General features: G+C 44.5%; 1 protein-coding gene across 2 annotated transcripts in view; it reads right to left on the bottom strand.

The window, feature by feature from the left end:
* PCYT1B (phosphate cytidylyltransferase 1, choline, beta) overlaps nt 1–21,638 on the bottom strand; it is a 120,178-nt gene that overhangs the window by 78,119 nt on the left and 20,421 nt on the right. Inside the window, exon 1 of one of the 2 annotated variants that reach the window (XM_032842300.1) lies at nt 14,178–14,525. The exons of the other annotated variant lie outside the window; for it this stretch is intronic. Coding sequence (XP_032698191.1) covers nt 14,178–14,294 — 117 coding nt within the window. The 5' untranslated portion in view covers nt 14,295–14,525. Of the gene's footprint in view, nt 1–14,177; nt 14,526–21,638 lie in introns of those variants that run through there. 2 annotated transcript variants of the gene reach the window in all.

Below are 21,638 nucleotides of genomic sequence, written 5' to 3' on the forward strand. Positions count from 1 at the left end.
CCTCTCTGCCTGCTTGTGATCTCTGTCAGATAAATAAAGTCTTTAAAAAAAAAAAAAAGAATCAGTTTTGCCTAGAGATTTAAAAGTTCCAGCCCCTAAATCAACTTTTCTTAGGCAACTGAGCTTAAGGAATTTATGATGAACATCATTAACAACCGCCTATCTTATTTATATCCCACCTCCTTCCCAAAGGACTTGAGGTGACTTCAAAAAAATAAAATTTGTAAGTTTAATAGTTGCAAGATCTGGGCTGAGGGAGGAAATAGGGGTTTGGACAAAGGTCAGAAGCGAAATGAGCATACAAGAACACCTAGCCCAGTTCTCTACACTTCGGGTAGGTCACAAAAATGATTTGAAGCTCTCAGCCATCGAAGCAAAGAGAAAGACAAAATACTGTCCGTAAGTGAAAAACAAAATAGCTACTGAGGAGCAGCACAGCACTTCCTGATGCAGGATTTCACAGCAGTGCCTCCAGTGATGCTTCCATAAGGGGCAAGTGGCGTGAGGCTCTCTAGCGGAACCAGGATACTCAACACCCTGCTGAAGACAATCCTGTTTCCTTTTTTTTTTTTTTAAAGGATTTATTTATTTATTTGAGAGAGAGAAAGCACAATCGGAGGTCGAGGGAGGGCAGAGGGAAAAGCAGACTCCCCGCTGAGCAGGGAGCCTGACTTGAAGCTCAATCCCAGGACTCGGGGACCATGACCTGAGCCAAAGGGAGGCGATTAACCGAATGAGCCACCCAGGTGTCCCAAGACCATCCTGGTTTTTGTGTTTGTCTCTGTGACACCCTCCACGCAAGGCGGAGCCTCAGAACTAAAAAGCAGTTCAAAAGAGCATTTCTGCAAGCGGCCAAATAGGCAGACTGAAAATGCGGTGCTCTCCCTCACTGCTGGATCCAAGGGCAGGATCTAGAACATGGAGACCAGGGCTTTCTAATGTGGGACGGGCAAGACAATCCATTAAAGAGCAACACTTGTGCTTAGATTTATTTTTCAGGTTAAAAAACAGGAAGCGTTGGGGCGCCTGGGTGGCTCAGTGGGTTAGAGCCTCTGCCTTCGGCTCAGGTCATGATCCCAGGGTCCTGAGATCAAGCCCCGCATCCGGCTCTCTGCTCAGCGGGGAGCCTGCTTCCTCCTCTCTCTCTGCCTGCCTCTCTGCCTACTTGTGATCTCTGTCAAATAAATAAATAAAGTCTTTAAAAAAAACAGGAAGCGTTACTGATGCTTTATTCTAAGGTGCCGATTTTTACTGGTGCCCTATCTCTGTCGACATGAAGTCTACAAGATGTCCTCAAGGAAGAATGCAAGTTGTACCATTGAGAAGGATGGCCTGGGTCCCTTGGCATTTTCATTTGCTGTCAGCTTACTGTAATATAGTGTCATTTGCCTGGGCCTGGATAGGGCATTTGTAGATGATATTACGTAGTTTTAACTAAACCAATGCCTACAAGACCACCAAGTGGCTTAAAGCATTTCCCACAATGAAACAGGGAAGCAAAAACTAACACAAGCACAGATGAGTGACAAAAACGTGGCCGAGCTGACCCTTCTAGCCCTTGCAGGAGTCTCGCATCAGCCACATTATCGGGTGTGAACAATGAAGACCTAATCAAGACAGGTGAATCCACCATTAACACGAAGGAGTCTATTTCAAATACCTGCTGCCATTAGCATTAAACTTCACCTGGAGCGTCTCTTGTACCTTGAGCTATCGGGTCATGATCATAAGAGGCTACTGTAGTTACCACAATACTGAGAAGCAAAGCATCCAGACCATGAAGACCAACTTCTGTGATTTGTTTCAGCAATGTTTCAAGACATAATAATCCAGTCCCTTACAAAATACAGTGGCATGCAATGATAAACGTGAGAAGTCTTTTCAAATTTCTCTCATTCAGTAAACAAAAGCCAAAGGTCTCATACCACTGCAGGAACACCAGCTCTTCATGCCACAGTAAAAGGGGGAATGTATGTGGGGGAAAAAAGTGATGTCAAACTAAAATGCTTTGTCAAATATATTCAGGAGACATACAGAAAACATTGCTGCAGACTGGAAGGAACAAGCATTAGAACAAATGCAGTGTGGGAGGTTTGCTATACAGTAGGATGGAAGTACAGATATTTCTAACATGTCGTAGCCGGAGGTATTTGCTAGATCCTATTTCAATAATAAGACCCCCCCCTTTTTTTTTTCTGAGCCGCTAAAGGAAAGATGTTCCAAAGATTTTCCAAAGAAAGATATTCCGAAGATGATTGATTGTACAAAGCAGATGATTCTTTAATAAAAACAATATTTTAGGGGCACCTGCGTAGCTCAGTCACTTAAGCGTCTGTCTTCAACTCAGGTCACGATCCCAGAGCCCTGGGATCAAGCCCTGCATCGGGCTCCCTGCTCAGGGGGAGCCTGCTTCTCCCTTCCCCTCTGTACTTGCCCGCACCTGCTCGTGCTCACTCTCTCTCTCTTGATGTCTCAAATAAATAAATAAAATCTTTAAAAAAAACCAATATTTTACAGGAAAACAAAACATGTAAGTTTATCTACCAATGAAGCAACAGCATTGCTGTTACAAGACCCCAAATTCCCACCAATTTAAGAAATACCTCTCTGTCTTCTTTTCAATACCCTTCCTCCATTTGGTCACTAAATTCTGTTCCTCAGGATTCCATCGTGGAAGACTGGGGGGTAATGCAGAGCCATTTAGCCAGGTCTCATACAGAGACAGGCAGATACAGGGAGGATTCCTTTAGCTTGAATTATGGCTCTTCTATTTTTCTTCCCTTAAGAAAACGTCATAGGATGGTTCGGGGCCAGTCATTTCCTAAAATTTGCCCTAAGCAGCATTATCCTGAGACACTCTTGCTAGCTAACCAGTTTTACCCACTTCCTTCTGAGTCTGGAAACGGACTGTGAGGTCTGGCCATTGTTATAAAACACATATAGATTGGACACCATGGTTTTTAATTCACAAATAACCCGACTAGGGCTAGACTTGTCCTAGAATTAAGTTCCAAGGCTTTCCTACATTCTCTTTGGGGCTGGGTACTGACCCCTGGAGCACAGTCCGGCTCTGTTAATGGCCAAGAGCTGTAATCGTAGGCAGGAGCTGATACTATTCCTTAGAATGTTATCTTCGAGGTCCCCAGAATTGTCTGGAAATGGGCAATCGGTTGTAGAGTGTACCTTCTCTGTTCCTGTGGTTCGAATATCTTTCAACTTTGTATTAAAGAACAATACATGTACAGAAACTTGCACCTGGGGCACCTGGGTGGCTCAGTCCGTCAAGCCTCTGCCTTTGGCTCAGGTTGTGATCTCAGAGTCCTGGGATCGAGCCCCACATCGGGCTCTCTGCTCAGCAGGGAGCCTGCTCCCCACCCCCCTCTGCCTGCCTCTCTGCCTACTTGTGATCTCTGTCAAAATAAAATCTTTAAAAAAAAAAAAAAGAAAGAAACGTGCACCTATCCTAAGGGTGTAACACTGAACTGTCACAAAATGAGCCTAGGTAGCACCCAGATCAAGTAACCGACCAAAGCCAGCATCCGTCCTGAGCTCCTCCTGCTGTCCTGACTTCTAAACTCACAGACTGGTGTGCCTAGTTTTAAAATTCTTAATAGATCATGAAAATATGTGGTGTGTATTCTCTTGAATCTGGCTTCTTTCATTCAATATTATGTTTGTGAGATTTATCCGTATTTTTGCAAGTGGTTTTGGATTCTCCTTTCTCATTGCCGTGGAGCATTTCATTGCGTGAAAATACAACAATTAATCCATTCTACTTCCCCTGGGGATTTGGGTCATTTCCAGTTGGAGTTACTATGAATTATGCTGCTGAGATCATCCTAACACTCGTCTTTTGCAGCCAACTTTACTAGGAGAAGACTTGCCAGGTCAAAAATATTTACTTCAAATTTCTCAATTTACTACCAAGAGCTTAGCTATCTAAATTGTTTCCATTCCTGGTCCTGAAGGCAGACCATGTGATACAGGACAGCAAAACACAGCATTTCTCAAAAGGTATGTGGAGAACCTGGATGGCTCGGTGGGTTAAGCCTCTGCCTTCAACTCAGGTCCTGATCTCAGGATCCTGGGATCGAGCCCCGCACTGGGCTCTCTGCTCGGCGGGGAACCTGCCTCCTCCTCTCTCTCTGCCTGCTGCTCTGCCTACTTTGATCTTTTTCTCTTTCTGTCAAATAAATAAATAAAATCTTTTTTTAAAACGTGTACGCAAAAACCTCTTGCTTCCGACTCACATGGAAGCATGAGTAGGTGATTCTCTGCTCACTGATATTGGGGAGCTGGTGTGGTGGAAATGGGGGCTTTAGAAGTTAGACAAAACTCATTTTAAGGGTGGGTGCCTGGGTGGCTCAGTCGTTAAGTGGCTGCCTTCGGCTCAGGTCATGATCCCAGGATCCTGGGATCAAGCCTTGCCCTGGGCTCCCTCCTCCGCAGGAAGCCTGCTTCTCCCTCTCCCACTCCCCCTGCTTGTGTTCCCTCTCTCGCTGTCTCTCCCTCTCTGTCAAATAAATAAATAAAATCTAAAAACAAAAACAAACCCTCACTTTAAAGCCCAGCTTTATCCGTTAGTACTTGACCTTTTGGGAATTACTTAATTCTTGGTTTCCTTATTTATCACGCAGGGAGCAGTAATTCTTCCCTCACAGTCTGCAGTCCAGTGAGACGAGGGAACATGGAGAGGGCTCCCGTCACCAGTACCTAACAGTGTACACTACTCCCCCACTTGCCCCCAGAGGACAATGAGGGAGACCTCTAGTCTTCAGCCCAGTATAGAACAATTCCCTTGTACCTAAATAACACGGAGGTCTGAGAGAACTCAGTATCACGTGACTGGGCCTGCGGTCACTATCAGGCACACCAGAGATGAGCCCAGAAGCCTGAGTGTACGAGGAACAGGATCTCGACATCATTCACAATGCTTCTATGAACCCATTATTATTATTGTTATTCTTCTTAAATGCCCGCTTTAAAGAGACATCAGCATGCCGTTACACGGATGTCAGGTTCAACGTGCATGAATTCCTAAGTGGAAAACAAAAACACCAAGTCAGAGACTTGGGCGGGAGGGCAGAGAGGATATGAAAATGAAGCCGGCTGGCTGGGCCGGCCCTGTGTGGCCCAGCACATTATTACACAGGTGTACACTAACCGGGCTTGCGGCTTTATTTTCTAATCACTGTGTTTTCAAGTGTGCCTTCAAGATTGTTGAGTGTTCAACTGTCTCTTTATCCCCAAGCAGGGTCAGCTTCCCCAGGCTCCCATACAACCTGTCTCATGCTGGGATAAAGAGGAAGGTAGAAATGTTAAAACAATAATGCTATGGTCTGAGGCCGGCAACGGGTAATCAGATCCTAGCAAGGTAGAGGCTGTTACCTGGGAGATTGTTCTAAGAAAATAGGCGTAGCTTGCAATGACTTGGTTTGCCCCTATCTTTCCTGCTTTCTCCTTTTCATCTCGCCCCCAGTCATCAGAGGGAATAAATCTTTTTCCTACTTTTCTTTTCTTTTTTTTTTTTTTTTTTTTTTTTACCAAGGGGCACCAAGAAGCTTTGTGTGGGCATGAGCAAAAGATTCAAGAGTTTCAAGTCTGTGGCCTGAGCCACCTTGGACTTTAACCAGAAGCAGTAAGTGTAGGTGGCTAGAGAGGGGAAGGCCCCCAGCGCCCAATGCCACACTGCCAGGCCTCAGAGAAAACCCCGGATTTCGCACTTGAGTATTATGAAATCAGTCAGGAGGGTTATTGTTCGCATTGAGAAGAGATTCAACGTAGGTTTCTTTGAACAATGACTGTAATGTTCAGCATGTGATTCAGAACACGTTCAACCTTTCTGAAGAAGCAGCTGAAGAATAAAGTGGGAGACAACAGGTTTGTACAACATTAATAGGGGGTTCCAGAGCTTGTTATTCATATTTAGCCGACGTGTCCTGCCATAGATCATTCAACCTCTTTTTACCCCAAATGGAGAAAACCAAAAGCAGGGGAGGAGTGGGGCGGCCCTGACTTGTGAAAGGAACAGGAGATCAAACAGGGCGCACTGGGCTGGAGCATGTTCCATGGCTGGGGAAGCTACAGTCACCATCTTGGAGCTGGGAAAGATCATCTCTTCAGCCCGTGGTGGGTGACAGAATGGAGGTCCAGAGAGAAGCGATGGGCTTAAGCCCACACAGTAAGTCAACAGCAAAACTCATGTCCGAATGAGACTGTGGGCTCCAGCGAGCAAAGACCAGGTTGCAACATACTTGTCTTGCCAGGCCCCAGCAGTTCCACTGTGGGCCAGCCCAGGTCCCCCCAGGAGCTCCCAATCTAGATCTGCCTTGATCTTGGGAGCTGGTATGGAGCCCCAGGAGCCATAAAGGAATGGAGCCATTCCCTCTCACCAGAACGGCATCTCATCAGGAGCCACTCAGCCTTCCCACCCTTCCCTAGCCCCAGGCCTAGCCTGGAAGCTTCTGGAGAGGAAAACCCTGGGGTTGGACCCAACTTCTCAGGCTATCCCATACTTATACTTCGGCACCCACCAGAACCCAGCCACTAACTTCACCGCTGCCTTCACAGAGAAGACTGAAGCTATCAGATGAGAGAGGCTTTCCACATTCAATACACTCACCCTTTAAAACTTCTTACCCAAAACATCCTTGCCAGCTTCCTCACCATCAAGTGAAAGAAGTGTCTCTTTTCCAGCTTGAAGCCAATTCTTCCACTTTCACTGGAATCCAACGTCTTTAGCCCAAAGCTCTTTCCCTTCCTCATTTTCCCCCTATCGCTTTCACTTTCTCCTGTTTCCTCTATGCCATTTATATTCAAGTACAAGTTACTACCATCTTACAAGAATGAGCCAACCAAAAGCCTTAGCACACTGGATGGAAGGAAGAATGGAACCAAAGGAGGATATATAGAAGGAAAAAAAAGAAGAGCCTCTCTCAACCCTAAATCCTGATTTATTCACCTTTGGATCCTACACATTCTATCTGCTTACCCTCTCAGGCAAGCTTCTACCTCCCCACCTTCCAAGGCCTCCTCAACTCATTGTCCTCTGACCTCTGCGCCTGTCACATCTCTGAAACATCCACCATTGACTTCTTCTTTCTAAATCCAAAGGAGACTTTTCCTCATTATCTCATTCAATCTCTCTGTTGCATTTGCTTCTACTGGACATTCCCACCACAGAACTTATCCTGCTGTTGGCCTGTCTTCTTTTCATGATCCTTCCTCTACTGGCTCTTTAAATGGTGTTCCTCAGGGTTCCATTCTGAAAAGATTCTGGGATCAAGTAGATTAATTTAACCAGATTTCACGTAGAGATAGGCAGATATAAGGAGACTTCTAATAACTTTAATTACAGCTCTTCTATTTTTCGCCTTTCTAAGAACCTGATAGCATGGCTCAGGGTCAGTTTTCATCTTCTAGAATTACCCTATAGTAGGATTATCCTGAGGCGCTCTTGCTAGCTAACCACTTCCATTACCATTTTCTTAGTCCAAAGACTGTGACTCAATTATGTTCCCATCAATTTCACTACTTCAATTCCATTTCCATCCCCTCCATACGGACATCTCCCAGATCTCCGTCTCAGAACTCTCTCCTGAGTTCCAAAAGCAAACACTGACTAGACACCTCCAAGTGGAAGTCTCCATGTCATCCCCAACAGAACTCTTACGAACTACTGCCTCCTGATACTCATGCCTGAGTGCTGGCACCCACTTGAGGAAGCCAGAAAATGGAGTCTTCCTTGACACTGGACAACACTCAGACTCAGTTATCAAGTCCTGGGGTGTTGATCTCCTTAGTGTCTCCCATAGTCATCCTGTTCTCTCTTTCTCCACTTCCCCATCCAGACCTTCAAATTTAATATAATTCTCATTAGCCTCCTTTGGTTAGCCTCCTAACCAAAACCCAAAAGGGCAAAAGGGACTATCAAGAGTGTAAAATATGAAGTGAAATGGTTTCTTCACTACGAATAAATATATGTGTGTATGTGTGTGCCAGGCAACAGAAAATGTATTTGTCGTTGTGGCTTCTCTGAGCTCATCCTCTACAGGCCTGTGCAGGTGTCTGAGCTCCCTCTAAAGCCATCTATGGCTACTGAGCCCTTGAAACTGGCTAGTCAGAATTTAGATGTGTTTTAAGTACAACATACACTTCTAATTTCAGATTCAGTATAAAGAAAAGAATAAAAATACCTCGTCCATTATTTTGATATTGATGAATGTTGAAATGATAATATCTTGGATATCATAGGCTAAAGAAAATGTATTATTATTTTTTTTTAATTTATTTGATAGACAGATCACAAGTAGGCAGAGAGGCAGGCAGAGAGAGAGGAGGAGGAGGCAGGCTCCCTGCTGAGCAGAGAGCCCGATGCGGGACTCGATCCCAGGACCCTGAGATCATGACCTGAGCCGAAGGCAGAGGATTTAACCACTGAGCCACCCAGGCGCCCCAAGAAAATGTATTATTAAAATTAATTTCACTTAGGGGCGCCTGGGTGGCTCAGTGGGTTAAAGCCTCTGCCTTCGGCTCAGGTCATGATCCCAGGGTCCTGCGATCGAGCCCCGCATCAGGCTCTCTGCTCAGTAGGGAGCCTGCTTCCCTTCCTCTCTCTCTGCCTGCCTCTCTGCCTACTTGTGATCTTTGTCTGTCAAATAAATAAATTAAATCTTTAAAAAATAAAATAAAATAAAATAAATTTCACCTCTTTAAACTTATTAAACCATGGCTACTAGAAAATTGTCAATTATATTGTATTCTACTGGACAACACTGATCTAGAGGCTGGAGTGTACCCCATACAAAGGAGACTTAAGATCCCCTCAGAAGCAGACTGATCCCTTCCATGTCCAAAACTGTTTTTGGATCAGCAAGTTACATCTTTTCTTCAAATACAGGGATTTGTCTCAACCTGGGGGTCATATGACTGGAATCTTTCCTGCTGGGAAGTACTTGAGCTCAATGGATATAGTTTAAAAGTTGTGTAAAGTCCAACACATTAAAGTCAAATTTACCAAAAAAAAAAAGTCAAATTTACAAAAACAAACAAAGAACAACAACAAAAAAACCCTCTTACCAGGGCTTCCAGAATCCTGGCAGGTTTCCACATACCAAACTATGGTCTTCTGTTGTATAGGAATGATTTTCCGGGGCAGGGAGGATGGATTACTTCTTTCATTCCTCCCCACAGCCCCTGGGGCGTTGCTGTACGTGCAAGTCGCTAACCAGCTGGCTACCTGGGTCCTGCTGAGAGGGGACTGAGCTTTCTCTCAGGTACCAAAGTCCCACATCACTGAAAGCTTTAAATCCTCCGCACTGCCTGCATGAAGACACAGCCGCCCTTCTCGTTGCTGTACCCGCAATCACCAAAGTGAAATGAAGAACCTCCCCATCTTTTTACTGATTTAGATTTCTCTCCTCTGTAAGGACTTCAGCATCAGGCAAATTGGGGTGGGGTGGCGGGACTGGAGGGATGGTGACAGAACAAACTTAAAAGAATGGAAGAAACCAATTCGCTGATTCCATGCTCCATACGCCTGACTGGTATTGATCTGCAAGAAATGGAAGTTGCATTTGGAGCGAGACCAACAGGAAGAGCTCTAATAATAACTTTGGGCAGAATTCCAGTTGACCAGTCAATGCCCAAGGAAACTCATGTTTTTTTTTCACCAACACAGTACATTAAGTATTTCCCTTTTAAACTACACGCTGCTCTGAGTGGTTATATAGATGGTGATATTAGTAAAGGAAGCCACTGACGTCTCTGGAAATCTAGCCGTCTTCCTGAGCGGTAGCGGGTACGCGTCCTACCTTCCAACTGACATAATGCACCTTCTGCACAACAGCAGTCTCTTGGCTCTGCTCCATTTTGAAGTAAAGCCTGGAATGAACTCCTGCTAACGTGGCATATCGAACGAGCACTTTTTTTATTTCCAAGACCTTCTCAGTTGATCGGTGGTACATCCATCTTCACGGAAGTGACCACTGCAAGTTAGAATTACAACTTCCTTCCCACAACACACGGCGCTCCTAGAAGAATCTGACCAAGGTCATTAACCAAATCCATAAGCAGACGGTTGCCAGGGTGGCTGGGCCATGTTAGAGAGGGTTTATGGGGCATCCGCTGGGCCCAGAGGATTTGTCTAGGCACAATCTGAGAGTTGAGGAGGTATGAGGATGCTGTCCTTACCCACAGAGTGCCCTCATCCCTCAGGAACTGGGTCTCCTGAGTGCTCTTACCTCATACCGCCCATGACCACTCAGCTTCTCTTCTCGGCGGACAAGCTTAGGAGTCATCTTGCATCATGTTTAAGCAAGTAAAGAGCAAAGAAGGGATAACAAGTCAAGGATCAAGAATAAGTACTTTAACAATGGAAAGAAGAGGTCTCAGAAACATCCCAAACCTGAACACCATGGTAAAGTAGTAAGGGTATTAGATTACATCCTGAGATAAAAGCTTTATTAGAAAACCTAGGTAATTTTCTGTCATTTCTTTTCTAATTTCTTTCTTATTTTTTTAAGATTTTATTTATTTATTTGACTGGGGGAGAGAGAGAGAGAGAGCACAAGTAGACAGAGCAGCAGGCAGAGGGAGAGGGAGAAGCAGGCTCTCTGCCAATCAGGGAGCATGATGTCAGGCCCGATCTCAGGACTCTGGGATCATGAAGATGCTTGACCCACTGAGCCACCCAGGAGCCCGAATTCATTTTTTAAAAGATTTTATTTATTTATTTGAGAGAGAGAGCAGAGCAAGAGAGAGCGCATGCACAAGCAGGAGGAGAGGGACAAGCAGACTCCCCACTGGGCAGGGAGCCTGACGTGGGGCCCAATCCCAGGACACTGAGATCATGACCCGAGCCAAAGGCAGACACTTAACCGGCTGAGCCACCCAGGAGCCCTCTTTTCTAATTTCTTTATCAGTGTTACTTAATTCTATTTACTCCTCTCCTTTCTGACATTTTTTTTCCAATGAAAAATAAGGCAGGTGGAAAAACTACAAGTAGTCCTTTCAGAAAAATTTCTCCTTGAACATGATTGCAACGCATCCTCAATGTCCTTATCAATTTGCTAGTTACAAGGATCTAAAATATAGATTGCTTCCAAACCCTGCTTATTTATGCATGCCCGCTTCCCGCTTCAATTCCTTAAAGGGCTATGCCAGGCTCCATATCAGAGACCAGAAATACACTGATGAATGGATAGGTTTCCAATCCACATCCCCCAAGCAAACTTTGACTCACAAGGAGGTCAGCACACTCCTTTCTGCCCTGACTGCACCTGCTAACACACCTCTAAGCATATGGTGTCCATATCAACTTGTAGACACAGTGTCTGTTTATGTGTCAGTCTCTTCTAGAATCCCCAGGTCACAAACCATTTGAGGACTCAGCGAGTAGTAGGTACTCGATCAACATGCAAGTTAGGATCACAACAGACAACCTTAGCTGAAAATATATAGGCAAATGCACGTAGAGACAGAGCCACTGTACACGGCTTTCCAAGTGCCAAGCTTAAAAGAGAGCACAGTTCATCACGAAAGGGGCATTTGACACAACTGCTGAGACTTAAATAAAACTTGTACTTAGACAATGACAATCAGCACATAAGTTCACATTCCATACTTGCAGTGAAGCTTAATGGCCCTTTATATACCCAGAAGTTTCCGTTTTGCTCTCCCCAGGTAAAGTCACAGTCTGGGGAGCCAGTGCGTGCCGCAGCGAATACAATGAGATCCATTTTGGCAACCGCTACTCTTTTTTTTTTTTTAAACGTTTTATCATTGAATCCTGTTTCCTCTAAACCATATGAATTCCACTTTGATAACAAGTGCAAAACGGAGCCTGTCCTCTGAAGGGATCTATCTGTTGAGTCTCTCATGAACTTTAAGTAACTTTGGAACTCATCAGCCACAAGGGGTAATGGCTACAGCACAGTAACCCACGCGTGACTCTGAGCAACATGGATGGGAGCTGGGAGAAAAAAAGAATTTATCCAATCTGAAATGTGAAGGTATTAGCAAAGCTAAAGATCAACAGGAACTACTAAAAACCATAAAAAGAAATGCTACTTAAGATTTTCACTTGTCACTCTCTCCATCAACAAATTTTCTTACTAAGTAGGTAGCATGTGCATTATTCAAGTCAAATCATTAGCAAAGCAAAGTCAGGTCCCGAAGTGTACAACTAAATTTAGAATATACCCCTACAGTGATAAAGTTGGCTGAGAAAAGGTGATTCTAAAAATTGAGTAAGGGTTTATAAATTGGCTACAGCCCCTATATAAGCAGCAAAATTTCAGTAGACCGTGATAATGATGGACAACATGGAAAGTTTTCATCAAAGGTACATGGAAGCCATCGCTTTCACAGTTCGACTTTTGTACACAGACACTCCTACTTTATGTTAGACCTTCATAAAAGATAGGAAGGGAATGTACCCCACTCCAGAGTGTGCGGCAGGGAAAGATCTTCCACTTGGCGGGTGTAGACCTCTTGGTCCAAACCGCAGCTCTAACCCTTGGAAGCAACGTGACTCTAGGGGAAGTCGTTTACCTGATCTGAACCTCAGTTTTCTCATTTCTAGAACAGCACGGACTTGGAGGTGTAACACTGCAAGCTTTTCAGGGTTCTTTAGAGTCATGTCCAGGATGAGATGTCACAAGTCAGAGTGCAAAGTACTTCAACGGTCTTCCTTCTCTTGATTTCCTCTGCTGACCCTCTCGGGGCAGAAGCAACCAAGGGGCAGAATAGTTAAATGGCGAAAAAGGAAGGAAAAGGGGTGGGTAGGAGAGACAAATGCACAAGCTGGAACCGATGCTGCCTCTCTCTCCTCTGCCCTTTACTTGTTGGGAGGGTATGAGATGTAAATTTGAACACCAGAGATTATGTGTGTGTGTGCGCGCTCACACACACACACACACACACACACCCCATTCTGTAAGTGGCTTGGGTGCTGGAGAGAAGTTTATGTTAAACTGCCCAAAGAAAATATATTTTATAAAATAAAAACAGTGAAAAGCCCACAGCACTTTAATATAAATTCGTTTTCATGTTTTGGGAAGTTGTTCTAAGTCTGCCTTTAAGCCTTTGTAACGCTTATGAAGAAACAGCAGTTGCATGGTGGTCCAGCCTTGGAATCTGAGCTCTCATTCAGGGAGTTGAAAGAAAATGGCACATCACTAAAATACTTTAAAAAACCTCTTCTCAGGGTCAAACTCCATAGCCAATCAAAACATGGCACCTCTTAACTGGGGGAATTGTTACCAAAAGGATAGCTGTAACTAGCTGCCACTTGGACTTGAGGGTGCAAAGGGAGGGCTCTCCCAAGTTTCCCAAGACTTCAGGCCACAGAGAACCCACCCCCTATCTGATGTTTTTGATTCCTTGATGATATACGCTGAGGTGGTTGAGAACCATCTTCCACGCCTGCTTAAATAATCATGCCCAGTGGCTGAGAAACGGATCAAATTTGGGATACCAGTCACTGAGACGGAAGGAAGCTCTGAGTGCCCCGTCTCCACACTTTCGTTATTAAAGGCATACAAGCCCTTTCTAAGTAGTCAATGTCGCTTCCCCTGGGTTCCCACTACCTGAAGACAAACCGTCCTCGCACGGTCCGGAAATGTTCGGCTTCATTTAAAAGGCGCCTTATTTCTGAATACACCACTGAGGGACTCTTTCACTTATTCATTTTGAAATTTTCAGACGAACGGGGAAGTTTGGCTTCCTTATCGTTTTCGTTTTTCCAAAATTGGCACTGGGCACCAAAATGAGTTGGGCACCAAATCATTTCTCAGTTAGAATTTAGAACTTAACAACGGACTCGTCTCAAGATTTGCGAAGAGAATACCATTTAAAAAAACGCACTGTAAGATTTTTACCTTCAGATGAGAATACACCTAAAAGGGAAAAGGCCATCCCCTCCTCCCAAGGCAGAAAACCAGCATAGCCCAAGCAGCCCGTTTCCTACCCAGCCAATACAATAATGCTTTGTAAGCTGAGAGCAGCGCCCCGGTATAGAAGCTAAGTATAAACAGCTGAGAAGGATTAGGCAGTAGCTCCATTCTCATTTACATGAAAATCCTCCAAGCATCGTTTTCCTCGCCGGCTGCAGGCGCATAAGGAACTCTTTTGTGCCATAGCCAAGCATAACATTTGCATCCTTTGTCTTTACTTACCAGTCGAGGCTGTGGGCATGTGTGCTCTATTTCCTCCATGGTTTCTGAGGGAGGCTCATTGGAAAGGGATTTTGGGATACCTGTTTCTGACTCAGCATCAGTGGTAAGTACTGGCATGGCCAGCGAATGCTCCCTCCAGCTCTACACCCTCTCTGAGTCTCCTCCCAGGCAGAGAATGTTTTCTTTGTCACGTATTTTTCTCTTCTTCACCCATCCCCCTTCTTCGCCCCTTCTTTCTGTCTTCCCTGGGGGAAGAGGTTAACCCCCCGAGTCCCCCACCCGTTTCCTTCTCCGAAAAAGCCAAAAGGCAAGGCCTCAGTTTATCACTATAACAACCAGACGGCACTAGAGCGGCGGGTGCGGGATACAGTACCTCATTTGCATGGAGCGCGCTGGTTGGCTACTGTCATCATAGTACCACTCCGCCGGGGAGCGGCCGGGCCCCATTGGCTGGCCGGCCGTGCCCACGGGGCCCGAACTTGCTGCTTTTGTTTCTTCAGTTTAATTCAGTTGCAAAGGTCCCTGTCCACGCGGGGCGAGGAACCCGCGCTGCACTACCCAGATAAGATAAAACCGCTTCCTGAGGAGTCCAGGGCTACTCGACGAAGAACATAACAGACCTGCACTAAAGAAGGACCACATCCCTGGCATGAGTGTTTGATGTGCTATAATCAGAATTTTGCTGAATAGGAGTCACCCTGAAGACAATTCAACATTTGAGCCCCAACTTCCTGTGCCCTCAGTTGTCAGCTAGCCTCGGAAGGCCTCTCAGGGCATTTATTGTGGGCACCTGAGTGTTCATCCCCTAGACTACAACAAGAGCACTGACAGCCCTCGTCCTCCCCCACCCTGTCCCAGGCCTGGTGCAGCCCCAGAACCTACCCCTTGGGCTGCCCTGGGAGGAATTTTGAAGGAGCTAGATTGTCTTACAACCTGCCTCCCACCTCTGACTGCCCTCCCAGTTGCTTCCTCCCTCAGACACTTCTCTCCCTTTCCCCGCTTCTGCGTTTCCTCAATGAACTCTTGTTGCTGTTGTCTGCCTTTCGATGCACTGTTCCATTAACTGTTCTCTTATTCCTCTGCTCCCCTTTTACCAGTCGTGAGTTCCATTTCCTAAGCACCCTGCTCTCAGCCAAGAGCTCAAGGCAGTCACAGAAACATTCCAGATGTGCCTTAATGTCTAAATCATCCACGAATAGTCCCATTTTAAGAGGGGTACTCTGAAGAAACACACTGAAAGAACTTACAAATCTATTCGTTCTAGTGAAATATCACACTTCCGGTAACATTAATAAAACTCATGGTAACTATTATAATTTATTAAGCACCAGCACAGTGCTAAGTATCTTTACCCAGATTTTGTTTTATCCTCATTGGAACCCAAAGAAGTCAATCCTATTATTATCTCCATTTCACAGGTGAGGAAACTGCAATTTAGAGTAATTGTCAGGACCTCAAAATCATAAGCAGAGTTGTGGGGATTGGGAGGATTTGCAGGGGACATGGGGGAGGAGCCAGGATGTAGCAAATGTAGTAGTACAGAAAAATCACCTTGGTAGGAGTCCTCTTAAGTCCTGGGCTTCTAGATCTTTCGTTTTAATATATAGCAGTTGTTTTCATCCAAGTGTGGTACAGGACCAGCAGCAGCATCATCAGCATCAGCTGGGAGCTTGTTAGAAATGCAAATTATTGGCCCCTCAAGTCCTGATTCTGTAGGTCTCGGGTGGGGCCTGCGATTGCATTTCTAACAAGTTCCCCAGAGGTGATACTAATGCTGCAGGTCCAAGGACCATACTTGGAGAGCCAGTAGTCCAAAGGGTGAAATAAAAATAATGCCCTGCCTCCCTCACGGAATTTGGGAGATCAAATAAATACCATGTGAAAGCACTTTGTAAATTAGAATGGGGTATACTAATATAAGGGGCTTCATTTTTATTACTCCTCAAATAAGCAAAGATAGCTAGCCTTAAAAAAAAAAAAGGATTCTGCAGCATAGATTTACAGTTTGACATTTACAGATCCCGGCACTTTAAATGAGAATGATGTCACTTGATGACACCGTTATTACCTATGCTTACGGAGAGCTCCAATACTGCAAGAATTCCAGGGACACTGGGTCATCTGAAAAGGGAACATCCGACCCACTTCCTACCCTTTCCTGACTGCCCTGTCTGCCCTCCTGGAAACACAAAACACCTCAAGCTGCAAGTTTAGCTCTAATAAGTCCTTCAACTTGAAAGAGACAAACCGTGCAATACTTTCAGGAGACTTTTCCACCATGCTGGGTGATATGGGCATGATATTGTTCATCTAATCTCAGTATTTTCTTTGCCTTACAGTGGCATTTCTCCAAGTGTGGTCCCCAAAGGAGTAGCAACAGCAGCTCTGGGGACTTGTCAGAAATTCTTACTCCCCACCCCAGATCTACTAAATCAGAAAACTCAGGCAGTGGAGACCAGGAATCTGTGTTTCAATAAAATCTCTGGGTTTTGGAGGCACTCTGCCACATGCTAAAGTTTGAGAACCACTGTCTAGAGCCACACAGTCCCATTGGAAAGCCCTTAATCCCCTAAACCCCGCTGGGTTCTGGACCACTGAGCTGCCAGCTTGGTTCCTAATTGGTCCTCTAGTTCCTTCGCTAGAATGGGAAGCTCACCTGTTCACCTACCCATTTAGCAGAATCCTGGGGTCTAGCGGGGTCCTTGCGGGAGTTATTTTAACTTGGAGGCTTTCTAATGCTATTAAGGTGATTAGCTGAGAATGACCAGTTAATTCCACAGTTTGGAATTAAGTATCCCATAACCCTCTTGGGGTTATGCCAAGGGGAAGGGGTTGATTATCAAGGGATAACAGAAGGGAAGTTATTGGGGTGATAGTAGTGTTCCCTATCCTGATATGGTAATGGTTACACAAATCTATATACGTGTTAACATTGTTAAAAAAACTCCATGCAAGGGGCGCCTGGGTGGCTCAGTGGGTTGCCCCTCTGCCTTCAGCTCAGGTCATGATCTCAGGGTCCTGGGATCGAGTCCTACATTGGGCTCTCTGCTCAGCAGGGAGCCTGCTTCCCCCTCCCCCCTCTCTGCCTGCCTCTCTGCCTACTTGTGATCTCTGTCTACCAAATAAATAAATAAAATCTTAAAAAGAAAAAAACTCCATGCAGGATATTTGTCAGTACAAGGTAACAAGCCTTTAGAACATTCATGCCCTTTAACCTAGGAATTTTGCTTGGGAACTTATCCCCAAAGCAATACTCAGAGAAGCACTCGAATAATTGTGTACAAAGATGCTTAATGCAGAATGACTTATAACAGGCTAAAAAAATTGACAACTTGCAGCAATAGGAGTGATGGTTAAAAACATCCATTTAGTATTATACTGTCATTAGCGGTCATGTTTTCGAAGAAAGTCTAATGCTATGGGAACATGATAACATTATGTCAGGTGGGAAAAGCATGCCACAGAATACGATACCAAAAAAAAATGATCTCAATTATGGGCTATGTACATGCTTAGATAAAAGTACTGGAGGGAAATACACCAAGATGTGTGGGATTAAGGGCAATTTTCACATTTGTTTTTATATTTTCCTACCTATAACAAGTGTTTAAAAGATGAGCATATATTACCCTTATAGTTAGGAAAACAGTTGTGAAGGGCTGGGTATGGGGTAGGGGTGAGGCAGATAGACATTAGCATGCTAGCAAATACCAAGAGGCAGGGACTCAGTGAGAGGAAATGAGAAAGCTGAGAGGGACAGACAAAGCTGGCGGTGTCCTATCTCCAGTTAGTAGAAATAGAGGGAATGTGTTGGAGGCGGGCTGTTCAGAAAATCTCCAGGGAGCATTTGGGGACAGCGCTCCTGAGTCTTGTACCCTCTGTAAGCAGGGCGTGGCTTCGGTGAGAACTTGTCAGATCAGTGCTGCCCCTCCCAAGCACTCTCATCTTTATTTCTACCATTTATCAGGTACCCCTTACATTCTTAGCACTATGCTCCGTACTTATCATGGGCTGCTTGTAAGCCCCACAACACTTAATCAGATATGAATAGTGCCCCCACCCCCACCCCCGTTTGCAGACCAGGAAACCAAGCCATAGGGATCTTCCCATCAGCTTGGAAGAGACCTACAAATGACATTCTTCCTGCCAACGTTTGTCGCTTCAACAACATCAAATCATTGAAAACACTATTCCCAAAGATCTGCATGAAGAACTAAACTTATCTCTTCAGAGCAGAAGCTGTCTGAGCTGGACCCCCAGGCCTCATCACGGGCACAACGGCCAGCAACTTCCTCTCTGTCCGAGGGCTTTCTCTGGCCCTGGGGGACACCCCCCCGCCCCGCCCAACAGCACCAAGGAGGCAGGGCTGAGGGGCAGAAATTCAGCAGCCCACAGTCCTAAGAGTTCTTGGCCAGTGACTGACAGGAGTGAAAGTATAAACACCCCAGTGGTCTTGGCCTTCAAGTGGAGGGACCAAATCCTATATTCTGCATGGGCTCCCAGGGCTCCCTGGTAGGATTAAGTTCCAACTGCCGCCATGGTAGCTGGCTTGACGGTACACCCTCCATTGCCTGCCTGCCTTTCCTTGTCTCCCTTGCCCACGCTCTTGTGGCTGTTGCCTGGGCTCATTCCCCAAATGAACTACCTGAACTTGAATCTTTTGTCTCAGGGTCTGCTTCTGGGAGATCTCCAATTAAGACTAGTTCAGTGTCCATCATACAATGTTAATTTCTATTTCTTACGGCAAAATATCTTTTATATCCTCCTATGGATACAAATGTGCCATAACATCCCATGTAAATGTCTGTTAGCCTATTTTTTTTTAAAGTAGGCATTACATTTAAGCTTTTTCTTCTTTAAAAATACCTTTTTCTTCCATTTTATTTTTCAATATTTAATCAAGTCAGTGTGCTAGAAATTTTATATCCATTGTAGAGAAAATATTAGCTCCACCCATATTGGTAATTTAAAATTTAGTTATTTTATGCCCCTGCATAGACGATACTGCTCTTAATATTTATCAAGAATGCCATTTGTAGGCCACCCGCCTGGGTGGCTCAGCGGGTTAAGCCTCTGCCTTCGGCTCAGGTCATGATCTCAGGGTCCTGGGATTGAGCCCCGCATTGGGCTCTCTGCTCAACAGGGAGCTTGCTTCCTCCTCTCTCTCTGCCTGCCTCTCTCCCTACTTGTGATCTCTCTCTCTGTGTCAAATAAATAAATAAAATCTTGTAAAACCTCCTTCTTTCCAAATCCTTCCTCCTTACCGTCGATCCCGTCTCCATTACTTCTTCCATCTTTCCTTCCTCTTTCTCACTCATTTTTTCTCACTGCTTCAGATATACCAAATAAGGAATTAATTACAAAGTAAGAAAGGAGATTGAAAAAGCAAGGTAAAGTTGACAGAATTTAGCGTTTCCTGGAAACCATTATTACGTTCTATGGAATTTTGTCACTTTTATGGCTCTAGTTTGAGATACTTCCCCAGTTTTCCACATGTGGCTTATAGTTTGGGCCTGAAACCTGACATAATCCAGAAGGAAAATTCCACCATACTAAACAATAAAGCCCATGCATAAATCTTTGCCTACTTCAGGAAAATTACGGTAATAAAAATGTTTTTCAGTGTAAAGCATTTTACCTCTCACTTGGTACGTTTCCACGTTGAATTGAATCATAATAACACTCCAAGATGGACAGGTTTTAATATTTTCAAGTGAGCAAGCAGAATCAGAGAGGTTAAGCGTCTCGAGTAAGGTCGCACGGTAAGGAGCCAAACTATCCCTTGAATCCAGGTCTCTTGAGTTCAACCCTGTTTCCCACAAAACTACACTGCCTCGCTTTCCGATCTAGTTCTATTTGCTTCGTCAGCAAGGCTTCTGGGCTATCTCATGCATATTTCGTCATCCCAAACAGCCCCTTCACCGTTTTTTTCTATTGAATTCATGTGACGTGAAGCACTCTTCACTTGCATTCATTCAGTTCATTTCCTATGTCCAAAACCACGGAACTGGACTCACTGTAGGTGTTTGCATTTACTTAGGAGAGAAAATAAACACGGAGGCATTGTCTGATTCACCCGTGGGGCAGGACCCAGGCTGGTACTGGTCCATGACCTCTATGAGCCATTTGGGAAAAGAATAATAGACATAAAAAGTACTCATGGCTTCAAAACTTATTTTCTTTTAAAGATTGTACATATTGAGAGAGTGCATGAGCGAGGGAAGAGGGAGAGGACAAGCAGACTCCCCACTGAGCAGGGAACTTGACTTGGGGCTCCATCTCAGGACTCTGGGATCATGACTGGAGTCAAAGGCAGCTACCCAACCAACTGAGCCACCCAGGTACCTCTCAAAACTTATTTTTTGAAAAACAAAATCAAGAAGATCAAATGAAAGTGCTTTATTTTCTTCTTAACATGGATTGTCTTCTTTTTCTGGCTTCTATCATAACCAAAAAGAATTAACTTCTGCTCATTCATTTGACCAAAATGTGTTGAGTCTAAGCACAGTTTTCAGATGCTGGGGAACAATTGCACAGACCCAGTGTGACATAAAAAGGCATAAAAATGCAGATGTCACTAACGAAATGTCATCTCATATCTTATATTGAAAAGAAATCGATATTGGACATAAGTCAGAGATGAACAGTCAGGAGCTCCATTTCTTTCTTATTTAAAATAAAGATTTCCTTTGTTTATTTTTGCAAGAGAGAGGGAAAGAGAGCATGAAAAGGGTGAGGGGCAAAGGGAAAAGGAGGCTCTCTGCCAGCAGGGACCCCGATCTGGGACTCAATTCCAGGACCCAGGGATCATGAACTGAGCCGAAGGCAGACGCTTAACCCACTGAGCCACCCACGGGCTCCATTTCTTAGCGTTCAAGAGACACCATGCCACAATGGTTGTGCCTGTGTTTGAGAAGGTCCTAAAAGAGGTAAGTTGTTTTTACCTATGTGAGATGTATTTATCTAAATGCTGATGATAAAATCAGCTATAAGTATAATACATTTGGTTTTGCTCTAGCAAAACAGATATGATAGTAGCTTTTTGCATGAATTAAAGTTGCCCTTAGCTGGAATAAATCATTCTTATTGACATTAGCAGCTGTGTAGTCAGTAAAGAATTATTGTTGCTATTACTTAGTGGTATTTATAAACACTTTTATTTTCTAAGTGCTTTACAATCACTTATTGTCTAATTAATATCTAATCATCTGTTTACAAGTAATAATCACACATGTAGCGCAGTTTAATCAAAACTCCAAATGCAGCCACCATCACACTCAAGAATATTGTGTAAATTTTGGTCTCTCTTTGGTGGGGTTTGTGTCCAGACATATGATTGAAACACATACAGCAGGGGGAAAAAAATGAATAAAGATTCCTCACTTGGATTTGAGCATAATTTGGATTCACAACTTTTGCATGCCAAACATATTATCTGAATGTCACTGGCTACGGGAAAAT

This window comes from Lontra canadensis, unplaced genomic scaffold (assembly GCF_010015895.1).
Source record: "Lontra canadensis isolate GAN:19392208 unplaced genomic scaffold, GSC_riverotter_1.0 scaffold127, whole genome shotgun sequence".
Taxonomy (NCBI): domain Eukaryota; kingdom Metazoa; phylum Chordata; class Mammalia; order Carnivora; family Mustelidae; genus Lontra; species Lontra canadensis.